Source organism: Vicia villosa, linkage group LG5, assembly GCF_029867415.1.
Source record: "Vicia villosa cultivar HV-30 ecotype Madison, WI linkage group LG5, Vvil1.0, whole genome shotgun sequence".
Taxonomy (NCBI): Eukaryota; Viridiplantae; Streptophyta; class Magnoliopsida; order Fabales; family Fabaceae; genus Vicia; species Vicia villosa.
In genome coordinates, this window is record NC_081184.1 from 70,666,302 (window position 1) to 70,683,318 (window position 17,017).

Below are 17,017 nucleotides of genomic sequence, written 5' to 3' on the forward strand. Positions count from 1 at the left end.
ATTAATCTAATGAAATAGCTTCTACTACTGACCACTACCTGTACCTCTGTTAACATTAATATTATAAATTCACTAATCACTCTTGTTTCCTATCTCTCACGAATTCCACACTAGTTATTAAATTTTTGAACTAATCATACCATAATATTATTAATTTGATTAGGGGATATGTAAGAATTATGCTAAATATAAGGTATGGGGCTCACAAAAGAAATCAAGAAAAACTTTGGCACTAATAATAGGCCGCCCGCCCCCTAGTGCAGAGACGCCTGTCCCATAATGGGACTCCCACGAATAGGGCGCCCACCTCCACACTCTAGAGCTGCCCGTCTCACAAACTGTGTGGGGTCCCCCACCTTCTATTTTAAGGGACGTCCGTCTCAAGTATATGGCGCCCGTCCCTAAAATTTTTCTTTTCTCTTCTAGACTCAATTTATCATTTCGATATCACTTTTCAACTCAAGAACCGATTTCAATTCAGGAAAGATTCAACAGCACAACATCACAATTTCATTCGCAACACAGAAAAACATATTCATAATCACGGACATCACATAATCAAATAATATCCAGATAACAACATATTTTTCACAAAAATTTCAGACATCATTTTAGCAAATTCACGAAACAATTAATCGCACACAAAGAGACACTAAATTTCCCTAAACCCCACATATGGTCCATCATATCCCCGTTTATAGAGCAAGAACCCCGCCCTTACCTTGTATTCGGAGTCCGCTCTATACTTTCCGGTCATGTTCTTGTTTTCGGCTTCGCATAATCTTTCCGTTTTCCTTTTCACGGCAAAAACTCGCGTATCTCTTTTCCTTTTTTCTGCTACGGCACCAAAACCTTATTTTTACTCTCCTTGGTTAGCACACCAACAGAAAATCCTTTTTCTGATATTTCTTATTTTATGAAAATAATAATAATAATACTATTACTATTATTTCATTTGCCTTAGTGGGCTTGCCAATCCATACCTCCCAATTGCTTACACCAAGCAACCTAACTTAATTAAACAAATACTCCAATAAAATAATATTATCCCTAATATTATTTCTCCGATTAACCGACGAATTTAATCCGGCTTTCCATTCAACCGCTCAAACGATATAATAATTCACTTAAGTTCCTTAGATTAATTCCGATAAATTCCCCACTTCGACAATTCCAATTAATTAAATCCTTAATTAATTTAATTAACCAATTAATTAATTTTGGGGCATTACACCATCTCCGAATTTTATTTATTCCAATTTTAATTCTGTTAAAAAAATGTGAAAAACAAAGAATTTTCGAAGCAAATTTCTGGTATGCACCTCAAAATTTCCGATACAAAATACAGGAGATTTAGTTAATGTGAAATTTCCGATACAACATACCGGAAATTCAGTTAATTTGAAATTTTTGATATACCAGAATTTTTAAATTTTTGATATACCGGAAATTTCAAATTAACTAAATTTCAGGTATGTAGTAATTTTTAGTTTTTTAAACCATTGAGATTTTGCTGATACTTTTGGAGGGTCCTGATTGCACCGATACATTTGTGTGGTCTAGAATGCACCACCATTTGTATAAATAGGGGTCTTAGGGTTATCAGATAACACATCATTTCAACAAAATGACTCTACCTCAGTATTTTATTAATGTAGAAGTGTATTTCAATGGCCGCAACCCTGCTGTTCAAACCAAGATTCCAGATGGGCATGAATCCTTTGCCACCTTGAAAGAAACGTTGAACAATTTGCTGCTTGATTTTGATAACAGAAGGGTGACAAAGATCGAGTTTCGGAAGGACAGGATTGATACAAAAGGAAGGGTGAAATACAACTTAATCGAGTTGAAGAATGATGAAGATGTGAAGGCCATATGGAAATCATTTTTTTTGTAGGATAACTAAAGGTCCGATCGAATTGGATGCGCAGATCCAAAGATCTGTTGACGATATAATGAAGTGTCTGATTCATCCAGAGTCTTCCCGTAGTGCCTAGGTTTTCATGTGTTCGGAGTACTGTTTATGCTTATTGTTTGTCATCTGATGTTTATTAACTATGTTTGTTTGTTATTGATGTTATTTTCTTTATCTACTCGAAACATGAACTAGCCAAAAAGATTATGCAATAAATAAGATGTTCGTACACAATATACAAATATACAAATAATACAATCATAACAAAATAAATCTACATAGGTCCTCCACAAGCAACATCCGCCAACCTATATAAAATACTGTGAACCTCACCATCAGGGTTCACCAGAACCTTGAGGCTATCCAAGTGAACTGCGATGTACTGCAGGGGTTGTTTTGGTCACCAGCGGGAGGTGGAAGTGGTGGTGGTGGTAGTGGTGAAGAAGCCCTGGTACTTGATGGCCCTGGAACATCTGATGCTGCGGCAGATGGGCTGACCCTATGGTGTGACACACTGAGGAACCACTCCAGGTATCCATCCTGGCACTGCCCAGGCTGCTGAACTCCAACGGCTGTATTAAGGATCTCACGGGGGGAGCTGAGGATGTGACTCTGAAATCAACGATCAATGCCACCAGCTAGAGCCTATGGGACTGGCCGTGAAATGCCCTGTATATAACCATACGGGCGTAGATGTAACACACAGAAATTTATTTAATTATTTAAATAAATTATTCAAGGATTCAATATGGAAATTTGATCGAAGTTGGATTTATTAGCGATATTATAAGACGAGGAATTGGATTAATAGGATATATATATATATATGTGTGTGTGTGTGTGTGTGGGGGGGGGGAGCAATTAAATTATATAATCGGATAAAGTCGGAAGATAAATAAAATTAGAGTTATTATTTATATTAGGAGTATTAAGTAAATTGGTTGGATTTAATTATAGGTGTGAACTAGCAATTGAGGGGTATTAGTTAGTAGAACCCAAACATGATTTTTAGAAGCCCATTTATCCTACTAGGTTTTGTTAGAGTAGTAGTAGTAGTTATCAAACCAAAAACAAAAGAAATGAATAGTCACGTAGCAGAGAAAGAGGAAAATAGAACTAAAGGTTTTGGTGTTAGCAGTCTGGAAATTAAAGGTTTCAGTGTTAGAAGTTGCAGTTTACCGATCGAATTTTTGAGCTCCGTTCAATCCAAAGGTAAGGGGTGGGGTTCGACTAATATAATCGATTGTATGATAGTTGTTATGTGGGATTTAGGGTTGTATGATTTTACTGAAAATTTTGTGTTCACGTATTGAAATTGTGATTTTCTGTGATTTTGTTGGTGTATTAGTTGATCTGGATTTTTAAACTAAGTTGTTTTGTGGTTAATGTTGTTGGCCTGTGTTGTATCGATTCATGTCTGTAATGTGTGTTGGTGAAGCGATGATTTGTGTTGGAAATGATATCTTGTATGTGTTCTGGGTTTATAAAATTGCAAGAACAGAATGAGAGTAAATTGGATGAATAGAACATAGTGGAGACGGGGGCCAAAAGAACTTGAAGATCTTCCCCGCAAAGGAGACGGACGTCTCCATAATTTTTTTCTCCCCCAACATAGGAGACCGGCGTCTCCGTGATACAAATATGTGGAGGCGGGCGCCTCCCTTCCTTAGGGGGGCCCACCTTTTTGTCTTCTCCTTTTTAGATGCGTGCCCCTTTTTGGTTTACTGTGTTCTTAGTAACTATTAATATTATTAAGTGGACTTTGGCATAGAAATGACACTGCTTAATATTAGATATCATATGAATATATATACATATAGATATCAGGTGAACAATTAGTGATAACTTGGCAGTGGATTCTTTAGAAGCAGAAACCAACAATTGGCAGAAAATATGTAACAGGAAACTTTTGTTAGTAGCAGAAGTTGTAATATTGACAGGAAGTTAATAATGCAGAAATGACTTATATCAATAAGAGTAATTTAATAGGAATACATAGTTGAGTAAATGAATGTTGCAGAAAATAAAAGTAGTATAAAAACAGTCGCGTAGATGAAAACAATGGTATAATTAGTTGCCCGGAATCGAATGAAATTCGTCGGGGAGGTTCGTATATATAATTGGATAATGTTGGTTGGTTGTTTTGTTGAATATTATATCGATTTTGTGAATTGCAGGTGTCATACCCCAAAATTTCCCCATCATGTTTCAACATATTTTGACTCACCTGGCTTTCAATTGCTCAAGACACACTTACCTGTCTCCTAAGCAACAAGCCTCTAACTAGGGTTTTGCTTCTCTCAAGGTAAATCAGGTTCTGAGACCTCAAGTGGGCTGCATAGCACCACATATGTCTCAAAGGATCCTCATATCAAGTTTCAAGCTCTGATTGACAAGATTGCCCAGACAAAAGCTCAAATGATCATCAGTCGACTAGTTTGACCTAAAAGTCAACTATGGTCAACTTATAGCCAAAACTCCTGATTTTTGGTCAACATCAAGCATTTGAAGTTACATTCATCATTTGATCAAGGGTTGATCATGATTCATCAAGAAAAGTTCATAAATCAACAAAAACTCATAGTTTCTAAATTAGAGTTTTAAGGTGAAAGTTAACAGAACTTTGACTGGCCATAACTTTCACATGCTTCCTCAAAAATTTCCCATCTAAAGCTCATCTAGAATGAAATTCTATTCTCTACAACTTTGTGTCTCACGTGACAAGGCCAAAAATGCATCATTTGAAAGGTATAGGCTAAAACATTATAGGTCCTTTTGGAGGTCCACAAAAAGCCATCTTTTTCCAAGGCCAATATCATCAAGATAAAACCTTCAAATGCAAAAAATGTTCCAAAGTGGGTTGTAGAGGAGACATCTTGGGCTTTCCAAAAAGTACAAGATCATCTCCACAGGATAAAAATTGAGAAAGTTATGATTATTCGAAGTTGGCTAAATTTTGGAAAATGCATGAAGCCACAATTGAGAAATTTTGAGTTTTTGAGTAATGGGCCTATACTTTTATATTGCCCACAAAATTGCAAGCATATTAGGGGCCCATAAGCCTATTAATGTTTATTTCTTGATTTGATGACATTTTATTTTGGTTTATTCATTTAAATTCAATATAAAATAATAAAAAAATCAAAATAAATATTAAAGGAAAGGGTGGGCGCCTATTTTGGGGATTCTAGAAGGTGAATCAAACTCATTCAAAGCCTTAAACCTCCTTCAAGGCTTTGGTTTCATAATTTTGGAAACTTTTCAAAATTGAGAGGAAATAATCTTCAAATATTATTGCCATAAGAGATTTGTTTTCTTGCATTGGATGGTCATTTGTTCACTCTATAAACCAACGACATCACTCAGCATCCAGGGATACTTTTACACGTGAAAAATCCCAGCCTACAACATGTTCCAAAACTTTAAAAAAATCAAAATACTAGGGCACACGAGTTCTTGCATTGCAACCGTTCTCAGGCCAAGCTAATCATCTCATTTTACTCCTAAGGTGCTAAAGGGTAGGTATGGATCGTAAGATATTATTAAAATGGCCTAAAACACATACTTTTCATTCTTTGTGTTCATGTGTGTTTGACTTTCGTTTTCCATGTTTTGTCGCGTGTTGATATAAGCTAATGATTTTGTTGAGTTCCTGACATGTTTTATAGTAGGTGTGGTGAATAACATAGAAGCTTAAAACCCTAAAACGATGGCTGCCATTGTTAGGGCTTCAAGAACATGAACATTCGTATCCTACGTTCCAGGCCGTGTTTATTCAAAATGATCCCTCCACTAAGTCCATAGCATGATTTTAGGACGATATGGGCTGTTTATTTTCATTTTTAATTCGTTTTTGCAAAGTTTGATTTTTACAAGTTATAGCTACGAAATATCGTAGCAAAATCCGCAGCAAAATCCAAGTTGATTCGTAGCAAATAAATGCATAAGAATCTGTTGGAGAAGACGATGACGTGTTGCATCGTGGTTGGCCAGTCAACAGTTCAATCTCTCTCTCCATGCGCCATTGGTTCGCTCAAACGAAAAGGGGCCCCACTTGACTATTTGTTTTGAATTTTCCAATTAACGTTTTTTTCTTATTTGTCTCTTTTGATTGATTTTACTAGCAGCCAATACATACAGCGCAGTTGTCTGAGGCGTTTTGCTGGTGACCTTGAAAACGTGGTTTCTACCCTAGCCCTGGCCAAACCTTATTTTTTATGCTTTTTTTTACATGTTTTCTCTTTTTCTTTTAGTTTATTATTTATTTCTCTTGTTTTCAATTGTTATTAACTAAAATCAAAATAATAAAATCATTAACTAATAAAATAATTAAAATAAAAAAATAGTAATAATATTAGATTTAGGTTTAATTATTTAATTTAAGTTTTATTTTAATTCGTAAATAACCTTTATTTATTTCATTCTAATTGATAAAAAAAGTCATAAAAATCAAATAAAAAAATTAACTTAGATTTATAGTTAATTTGACTTTTATTTAGTACATAATTAGGATTAAATGTGTAAATATGCTTGTATTAATTTTTTTTTAATTTTTGTTTAAGTCATAAAAATCACAAAAAAAAACCAATTTTAGATTAGTTCTTTTAATTTAAATTTAATTTCCTTTAATAATTTGTAATTTTTTTAATAATTAAAAATATTTTAAAATAGAGGTTAAATTTTCTTTTTGTATAACTAGTATAGTTATTTCTTTTAGGATTAATAATTCTTCTTATTATTTAAAATCAATCACTAAAAGTACAAAAAAAAAAAAGAATTAAGTTTTTCAACTTGTAAATTAATTTAGTTAAACCATAAAAAATCTCTCTAAAACCACAATTCTTTTTTTTTTTTTTTTTGTGTTTGTTGCTTTTCAATTCTTAGAATAATTTGTATAGGATTGTGTGATGGCCATGTAATAGTATAGGTTTATTTACTTTCTCGAATTTTTTTGGCTATGTAACCCCTAACCCCGAAGCCTTGTAATAGTTAGGATTTATTTTCTGCTTTTTACTTTCTGCATTATATACTTGTTAGATGTATGCTTAGGATTGTATGGTAAGATTTAAAAACAACCGCTAGATCACTTTCAAATCAAAGATAATTAAAAATAACTGAATACAACACACTTGCACGCATTCACCTCTAGGGTACCCTCCTCTTTGGTTGCCTTTCGGAAATAATGGTCAAGTACCACGAACGTGGAGGTACTTTAGCAAAACGATGACCCTCAAATTTATCATCATAAAAAGATCATAGTTCCTCGATGCCCTTCGGAGTTTCCTACGTAAATGATCTCGTCCCCTAGAAAAAATGATGGCAGTCCCGCTAATTTGCTAAAGTATCTCTACTTGTTGTCTACTTTGACTATAGATGACCCTTTGATGACCCGTACATCCAATAAAAGGAACTACCTACCCACAAATGGTATGGTTAGTCCTAAGGAAGGTAGAAAGGATAGAAAAGACCAAACTTAGGGTAAGTTACTTTTAATTTTCTTGCTCAATCAAAAACAAATAAAAAAAAAGGTTTTTTCACACCACTCTTTCAAAAACAAAGGCTACACTTTCATTACAAGTTAAAGTCCTTTTTCAAATCTTTTTTTTTTTAAATGCACCTTACACTGTCAAGACTTTTTTTTTCAAGCAAACAAACGAAAATGAGCTAAGCAAAGTAAGAGCCCGTAGATAACTACGGATGAAAAGGGTGCTTACACCTTCCCTTTTCATAACTTACCCCCCGAACCCATGTTTTCTTAAAAGATCTTTTTCTAATCTTTTTACCTTTCCTAAGTATGTTGGATAAAATAAAAGTTGGTGGCAACTCTTGCTTACCACGACATTGTTTTGTGGAATATCAAAACGCCAAGTCAGTTCTCCCAATGAGTTACAGCAGGGACTGTTGAAGTAAGATGGTTTTGTCCCGAATTTGGATAAGTTTTGGTTGTAGGCTCAAATATCCATAGTGGAAAGTTGTTTGAGTTGTGATTTAAGTTGTTGTTTCTTTTGTTGTTGTTGTTATGATTTCGTTGTGATATTATTGATTAGATGTCATTCATGTTGTCGCATAACATTTGCATTGTTTAAGTTGGCCTGAACTGGCACCTGATTAAGTTGGCCTTGATGGCACTTTGTTATAGTTGTTGAAATGCCTCGATAACCTAGCATATGATTAAGTTGGGAGTTGTACTCTGATGGATCCACATGCATTTGCATAGTCGAGTTTCATGCTGAGTTGCATTTCGACGTCGTTAGTATTGCTATGTTGTTTGGTTGATTGTTGTATTGTGGTTGTTCCTGAATGTGGTGAATATTGTATGATTCTATGTCTAATATATTAATTATCATACTTTTGCTTGTACTTTTCGATATCTCACCCTTTATTTGTTCGCCGTTGCCTTTATATTGGTAACGTGCAGGTAGCGAAGAGTAAAGACTTAATAGCTTATTGGTGTCGTCGCTCTGATACGTAGCACTCGGGGGGAACGAACGCTTGTTTTGATTTATGTTGTTATTTCCTTTAAAGTTGAATTTGTTTGTTATTTTGAGAATTCTTGTTGTTGATTTAAGTTGTTGAAAGATGCTATGATTACTCGCAGTTTTAAGTTGATCTGTTTTCCGCTGCAGTTACTTAATTTAAGTTGAATTGTTGAAGACTAAATAATTGTTTTCTTCTAATTATTATGTGCTATGTATTCGTTATAATTGAGTTATTTTGCCGTTGGTTTTCAAGTTGAAATGTAATACCTCAAGTTAAGTTGAAATTTTGGCACTCTGGTTTTAATATAAACGTTGGTTAGATTGGGGGTGTTACAGTAGACACCTCTCAGGCAAGTGTCTAGCCACATGGCTCTCCAATCTAACATACCCTGAATATAAAGAAGATACATCAAAAGGAAGATGCTCGCGTTGACCTGTATACGGTGTCGAAATGACATCATCCAACGTTAGAGCATCCAGCCTCCGCCTGTACTCCATCAAGGATCAATCTCCTGGAAGGGTCTGTCGGGCCTTCCACCTCCTCACATAAGGGTCAGCAGCTGCACAACACTGGGTATTCCACTCACAGATGCGAGGGAAGTGCTCGTAGATCCAACACTGCATAAATAAAAATAACCAAGCCCAGGTAAATTATAATAAAACACAAAAAACCATGTAAGAATATATACCTGTAACAAGCTCAGATAACCAGCAAGTTGTCTGGTGTCAGGACGAGATGCGGCATCAAGCCTTGTGTATAGCATCGTCAAAGCAGCCACTCCCCAAGCCCAACATGGGGTATCAAGGTCGTTGAAGAAAGTAAGATACCAGAAATCTAAATAAACTCCAGACTTGTCTGCAAAGAGAGTACATGCCACTAGATGTAGCATGTACGCCCTAGCGGCAGCCTGGTACCTCCCTTCGACAAGCTCCTGATAAACTCTCCTCAACCAAGATATCCTGAGGTTAAAGCCCCGAGTGTCACCAAACTCCTTGAGCACAACCAGCTCATCAACCTCTAAAGCATCCATCACCATGTGCACCGCCGTCGTCTGGTCCCTATGAGCTGGTGTAAAAAATGTACTAACTATCGGAAGGTGAAATAGGGAATGCACATCATCCAGAGTCACAGTCATCTCCCCGAATGGAAGATGGAAGTATGATGTCTCCGGGTGTCGTCTCTCTATAAAAGCTTATAATAGAGGGGCGTCCAACATTGTCAGGGAGCATCCAACAAAGTCCAACAAATGGAAGTCTTGAATTATCCATGACACCTGCTTAGGCATCGGTCTCTCGGGTAAGTTCTTCAACTTTGACCCGCTAGAAGTGAGCTTCAGCATTGGACGCTCTTGTAACAAAACAAAATACAATTAAAACACAATAGTATAAATTAAATTGCATAATAAAAATTAAGCAATGTTACATACCTCGCCCTGTCATATCCTATAAGCGACATGGTTAGCATATCCTGTCAAAACGGACCTGTCAGAAGGTCCTATTGGAAAACCTCCACCAGTGTGTATTGATGGCTCAGTAGATGCACTTGTGGTGGTGTCTGTATCATGCATCACCCGTTCCTCAGCACCCCCTCCTCAACCACAGCCACCCGCTCCTCAACTCTAGACACCTCCTCATCAACAACAGGTACCTGCTCCTCAGCAACAGCCATCGACTCCATAGCAACAGTTGGCTCCCGAACAACAACCACTGCCTCAACCTCAACAATCTCATTCTGATGCACCTGCTCGTCCACAATAGTGGATGCTCTACCACCGCGGCGGCGAGGGGCACAGAACCCCCTACCCGCCTGCTCAGCCCTCCATTTCCGATTTTAACCGGTCAGAGGAATGCGTCCAACACGTAAGACTGAGGTATCACCCTCATTAGCAGCCGCCCGAGCACGAGCATCGGCTCTATCAGTGGCCCGACCTGCAACAGTACCATCTATGCCTCTAGTCCTCACTGAAAAAATAAAAAAAATATAAGAAAAATAGCATTTTTTTAAAAATAAAAATACTAAAAATTTCAAAATTTCCGGTATGGGAAAAAATATCAGAAATTTCAAAATTTTCGGTACAAAATACCAGAAATTTTAAAATTTCCAGTACAAAATACCAGAAATTTCATAAATCTACTAGAAACTTACTTGTTTTCGCCAAATTTCCGGTATAGCCCAAAGATTTGAAAATTCTGGTGATCCACGCAGATTTCAGAAAATGTGGTAATGAATTTTTGGTGGACATTTTGGTCATTTCAATCATTTTAAGGGGTTCCAGGAATAATTTTAGAGGTGGCAAGAAAAATTATCCAACAAAATAAAGCTTTTTTTTTAAGAGAATTGAATAACGGAACTAGAGCTCAATGCTCTATTCCATTTATCTCTATTTTGTTCATCTTGATTCACGTGTGTTGATGAGACATTTGATAGGTTATAAGTAGATCTTTGAACCAATCCTGTGCTCTTTTCTTCATTTCATGATTTGATTCGACTTCTTTCGCAAATTTTTTTTGTATCGATCGCGTTTTACTCTTCAATTCAAGAAATCATAGAGGCTCAATTTCATAATCCTTTCTTCCTTCATCACTCAGATCATCCAAGAATAGTTCTTGTTTCACATTGCTTGATGGAGGACAATTATCCATCTTGATGGTGTTCGATGCTAATTGCTCTTGGAGCCAAGAAAAAAAATCGGCTTTTTAATGGAATAATTCTGCAACCTCTTGATGAAGATCCGCAATACGTGTCCTGACAGTGCACCAAAAAATTTAGTTGCATCGTGGCTTTTGAATTTGGTTTCCAAAGTACTCACCACTAGCATCATTTACTCTTCCACTTCAGTGGTCATTTGGCATGATCTCCAAAAGCATTTTCTTCATAACAATGTTCATCGTTTGTTTCAGCTTCGTCACAATTTGATCACATGTACTCAAGGGTCACTCTCTGTTGGTGCTTACTACTCAAAGATAAAGGGACCTTTGGAGAAATTAGCTGAAATTCGTCCAGTTTATAGTTGTGTATGTGGCGGTGCTAATCCCTTCATTGATAGCATCAATCATGAGTAAACTCTTACCTTTCTGTTAGGGTTAAATGAAAACGTTAATCAAATTTGTAGCTAGATCCTCATTATGGATCCTCTCCCTTCCATTAATCGTTTTTTCATTTTTCATTCAAGAAGAAAGACAGCACTCCATAAACAGTTTTTCTGAGGCTAATTCTAAATCAACCCTAGCTTATGTAGTCCGTGGATCAAATGTCTCGACGACCAAATCAGGGACGAATGATCGTCTTATCTGGTCATAGTGTCGCGTCATTGGTCACACTAAGGACAAATGTTATAATTTTAATTGTTATCTGTAGGAAAGGAAAACAACCTGCACACCTATCTGTCAATGCTCTTCCATTGGAAAATTTTGCAACAGAAGATAAATCCTTGAATCTTCAACAATGTAAATAAATGATAGCTAACATTCAAGGAAAAGTGGCTAGTTAGTGTGTAATACTGTGGGAGAACTGACTTTTTGTTTTGTTTTTCGCAAAATATGTTGCGGTTAGCAAGAGTCGCCACCGGCTTTTATTATATCCAATTTAGGAAAGGTATAAAAGAACAGGAAATACCTTTAAAAGATTTTGAGTTCGGGGGCAGGTTATACAAAGTGAATGTGTTAGCACCCTTTGTATCCATGGTTATCCATGTGCTCTCAGTTGCTTAGCTCACTTTGTTTGACTTGTGTGTGTTTGAAAAATATTTGGAGTGCCAATAGCAAGGCAGACTTTGAAGGAGTGAAAAACAATTAGAAAGGGGGGATTGAAAAAGGGTTTCTTCTAAAATTGGTAGATAAAAATAAATCACACAGTTATTTTTATCCTAGTTTGTTGTTAACTAAACTACTCCAGTCCACCCCTGACAAGGTGATTTACCTCAACTGAGGATTTAATCCACTAATCAAACTAATTACAATGGTTCTCTACTTAGATAACTTCTAAGTCTTCTAGAGTCTACAAATCACAACTTGATCACTCTAGGAACTTCCTTTTACAATCAATGTAAAATAAATATTACAAGAGATTAAATTGCTTCTTAATAAGCTATAATTACCAAGTGATTTTTCTCTTAAGTTAAAGTTCTAACACTCACTAAAATATTACAATGTTGTGATATTGAAGATGAAGTTCTTATTTGCTTTTCTGTGAAAGCTTTTTGGCAATGTTTTGTTACTTCACGTGAGAGAGTTGTTGCTGCTTCAGCATCAGAACTTCTATATATAGGCAGTGTGAAAATGTGACCGTTGAGAGCATCTAATGCTTTGCGTGAATAGTACACTGCTGCATTTAATATTTCACTCTTTTGTCAACTACCTTAAGCCATGCTTCAACTGCTTTTGCTGACTTTGCCTTTTGTAGCTTCTAACGTTCCTTTTGTTAGTCAGACAGATTTGACGTTGTAGCCTTTTCATCTTGTACTTGCTTCTGGACTCAAACTATTAGAATAAACGTTTGAATATTAGAGTCTTCAGCTTGGGTGCAAATGCAACTTCTGTCTTCAGACTTTAGAAGTGCTTTGCAGCGTGATACCATCAGATCTTCAGAGCCTTGCTTATGACTGCCATCTTCTGATGCTTTCCAGATCATGTTCTGATTTCTTCAAGACCATCTTCTGATGTCTGCCAGACCATGTTCAGATGAAGCCATCCAGATCTTCTGGGTTAGAGCTTCTGAACGCTGATTATGTGCATACTCTTTTAGACTTTTCCTGAAATGGAAAACGTAAATAATTAGAGTACCACATTGTCTTATACAAAATTCATATATAATGTTATCATCAAAACTAAGAATATTGATCAGAACATTTCTTGTTCTAACAATCTCCCCCTTTTTGATGATGACAAAAACATACAGAATTGATATGAATTTGTATCCAGAGTATCAGATGAAAAAGACAATACACAGATATAACATAAAAGCATATTAATCAGAGTGTGTGAATATGTCTCCCCCAGAGATTAACAATCTCCCCCTAAAATTAATACTAGAAGAATTTATAAATAAAATACTTCCTTGAGTATTTTCCATTTCAGAAGATACTTTCACGTTGAACTTTAAACTTTAGATGATTCAGAGCTTTACTTCAGAGCTTACATTGGACAGCTTCAGAGCTTTGAATATTTCTTTAAGAGCACTTGGCTTTATCAGAGAATCAAAAAGACTTGCTTGTACCAGAGCTTGAAGCTTCTTGTATCAAAGCATAGTTTCTTTCTGATCTTGAAACTTCTTGTATCAGAGCATTAAGCTTGTTTGCTTCAACTCTTGAGAGATTTTCTTCAGATACGCTTATCCTCTTTTTGAGCTTGTTCAGGGTATCACATTCCTGCAAAACTATCAGAGACAGAAAAACTTTGCAATATAATTGTTAGGAATGTTGAGACTTAAGCCCAGAAACTGATATTATAAATCAATTCAAATCACGTTTCTCCCCCTTTTGTCATAACTTCAAAAAGCATAAAAGATTCAGATGAAAGACACACAGAGTGAAGAAAGAAAAAGATATTTTCATTGATTATCAGAAGGAAGAGTACTATCAGATGCAAAGACAAAAAACAGATGCAAGAAACAAGAAAAACAACTAAGACACAAGACACAGACTACGACTGGTTAAGCTTAAAGGCTAAAGCTGTTAGAAGGTTCTTAATCTCAGCAGTGTCTTCAGCTTGCTTCTTGGAGGATTCTTCAGTTCTCTGCATCCAAGTTCTGAATTCAGCGTTGGTTTCATCTTGCTTGTCCAGACGACTTAACATTGAAGCTTGATTCTGTTAGAGTTCCTTCAGATTTTCCATCAAAACAGATGTTGAAGGGCCAGCAGAAGAAGCAGGAACAGCAGATGCTGGAATCATCTGATTATCAGCAATAGGTTCCTCTTCAGCAGGAATCTCTTCAGCAGGTTTCTCTTCAGTAGGATACTCAATAATAGGATACACCAAATCAGGATTCTCTTCCAGAGGATTTTCCCGAAACAAATCAAATAGAGTCTTAAAGTCTCCAGTCAGAACTAAAAACAGATAAGGCGTCCAGACAACCAGAGGCAAAGGATTATCCACTTCCATTTCATCAACGAAGGGAGCTTCTTCCAGAGGCTTCCAGTCTGAAATTGGATGATAGTACCTGCCACTGCCATACTCCAGAATCAGTCCAGCAGGACTAGGAGCAGCAGCAAGACAATCCTTTTGGAGGTCCAGAAACTCTGCTTGCACATCATCAGAGAAAGCCTTCCAAAGCTTTCCAACAGACCTATGATCCAACTTGAATCATAAGCAGTCTTCAGATATTCTAACCCTGTCCGTACCTTATATTTTAACAATTTAAAACAAATATCAATGGAAGGTTTAGGAGGGTTGGTTCTGAGACGGGTGATTGGAGATTCTGGGTTGGAGAGGGAATATGGTTCAGAGACTCTATCAAACAAGAAAGAAGTGTTTGAAGAGGATGGAGGAGGTGAAGATTTTGATTCATTGTTAGAGTCTAATACTACGACAAAAGGTGGAGATGAAGGAATCTAAGGGGTAAGTTTAAAAGGACGATGGTTGCGAAAGAATGAATCAGAAGAAAATGATGATTCTGAAGAAGGGAAGTTGAAGTTGCAAAATACAGGAGTGTCAACAACTGGTTAGGGGTCAGAAGGTTGAGGTTGAGATTTAGAAGGTGGGGGTTGAGGTTGAGCAGAAGTGAAAGTGTTTTCATCAGGAAAGATGGTGTTTAAAAATTTTGGGTCAAGAACGGGGTCAGAATCAAGAATAGGTTGTTTGCCTTTAGAGTTGGAGGGAGCAGAAAATGGAGAGATAGAGATTTCGGTGGTTTGAGGAGGATTTTCTGGGGCTTTTTCTGGTGATTTTTCTGGTGGAGCTTCTGTTGAAATATGTTTAGAAATTAAAACAGGAACAGAAACAGGCTCAGAAATAGAAATACCTGAAGATTTTTGCTTCTTCTTCTGAGGCCGTGAAGGTCCGTCTCCAACAGACTTTCTCTTTTTCTCCTTCTTCTCTTCTTCCTTTTCTTGATTTTCTTCTTTCTGCTCTTCTTTCTTTTCCTTCTTGTCTTTCTTCTTCTCCTTCTCTTTCTCTTTCTCTGTACTTGATCAGCTAAAGTGGTAAGCACTTTGTTGCTTATCCACACAGGATCATACTCAGAGCCTTCCTTTTGACACATCTCCAGATAGGTGAGGACGATTCTAGGATGCTCATTTCTGAAGAACATTTCAAAATCGTCCAGAGCAGGAGTCCTTCTGGTCAAGATCTCATTGTCCACTCTGGGAGTAGCAGCAATGGTCTCAATTAGATTCATCTTTTTCAAAGTGTGGGCATTCATAGTGCTCCCACATGTTGCATACAAGTCCTTAACAATTCCAGCTTTTTCTAGATCACCAATGTCATACCCCAAAATTTGCCCACTATATTTCAAGCTTTGATTCACAAAACAGCTCAAATGGTCAACAGTCGACTGTTTTGACCTAAAGGTCAACTGTGGTCAAAGTACAGTTAAAATTCCTGATTTTTGGTCAACATCCTCATTTTGAAAAATCATTCATCATTTGATCAAGGATTGATCATGATTCATCAAGGAAAGTTCAGAAATCAACAAAACCTAAACTTTCTAAATTAGGGTTTTTTGACCTAAAGTCAACTGAACTTTGACCAGCCATAACTTTCACATGGAACATCAAAAATTCCCCATCCAAATCTCAATTTGAAGAAAATTGAATTCTCTACAAATTTGTGTCTCACATGCCAAGTCTAAAAATGCTTCATTTGAGAGATATGGATCAAAACATTACAGGTCCTTTTTGAAAGTCAACCAAAAGCAGTTTTTTGTCAAAGCCCATATCATCAAGATAAAATCTTCAAATGAAAAAAAGCTTCCGAAGTGGCTTGTAGAGGACATATTGAGGTTTCCAAAAAGTCCTAGAACTCCTCTATATCCTAAAAATTGAGGGAGATATGCCTTATTAAAGATGGACAAATTTGAGTGAAAAATGTGAAACAAAAAGTGGTTCAAAATGAATCTTCTTGCAAAAGAACCCAATATTTTTTGGCCCAAGCTTGATCCTCAAGTTATCCAAGATTCAAAAATCAATTTCCACGAAATTATGTGATTTATTTGATTTTATTTAAATTTTTATTCATTTAAAAAGTGATTAAAATCAAATAATCAAAGATTTATGAAAGAGATTTGACTTGGTTCTAATTTCCAATCATATCCAATCAAGTACACTTCATATTTTCCATCAAAATTCGTTCATAACAATATTGGTGAGATTGGATTGATATTGAGAATATTTGGAAAGATTCATAAATCATTTTCCTCCAATTGCAATCCTTGATTCAAGAAAGATTTAATCCAATTTTGATACCCTAATGCACTCTCTATAAGTACATAAACACACTCTGATGCAGAGGGGACGAAAAAACAAGGATTTCAGCCCCAAAAGGAACCCATACCAATTCCAAAAATTCAGTGAAAGAAGCAATTCGGTTCTCGAATTATAGGCTGGTTCAAGAAGTTCTATTGATTCTGACACATTCCTGGAGTCTCTCTGAAACGAATTGGATCTTCATCAACACCTAAAGCACCCTG

At 36.3% G+C, this 17,017-nt stretch overlaps 1 protein-coding gene across 1 annotated transcript; it reads right to left on the minus strand.

Moving 5' to 3' along the window:
* Nucleotides 1-8,898: 8,898 nt before the first annotated feature.
* Nucleotides 8,899-9,530, minus strand: LOC131604812 (protein MAIN-LIKE 1-like). Its single transcript, XM_058877228.1, has 2 exons — nt 9,084-9,530; nt 8,899-9,012 (listed from the first exon to the last, which is right to left on the minus strand). The coding sequence occupies exons 1-2, from the start codon at nt 9,528-9,530 to the stop codon at nt 8,899-8,901; spliced, it is 561 nt and encodes a 186-aa protein (XP_058733211.1).
* Between the last annotated feature and the right edge of the window lie 7,487 nt (nt 9,531-17,017).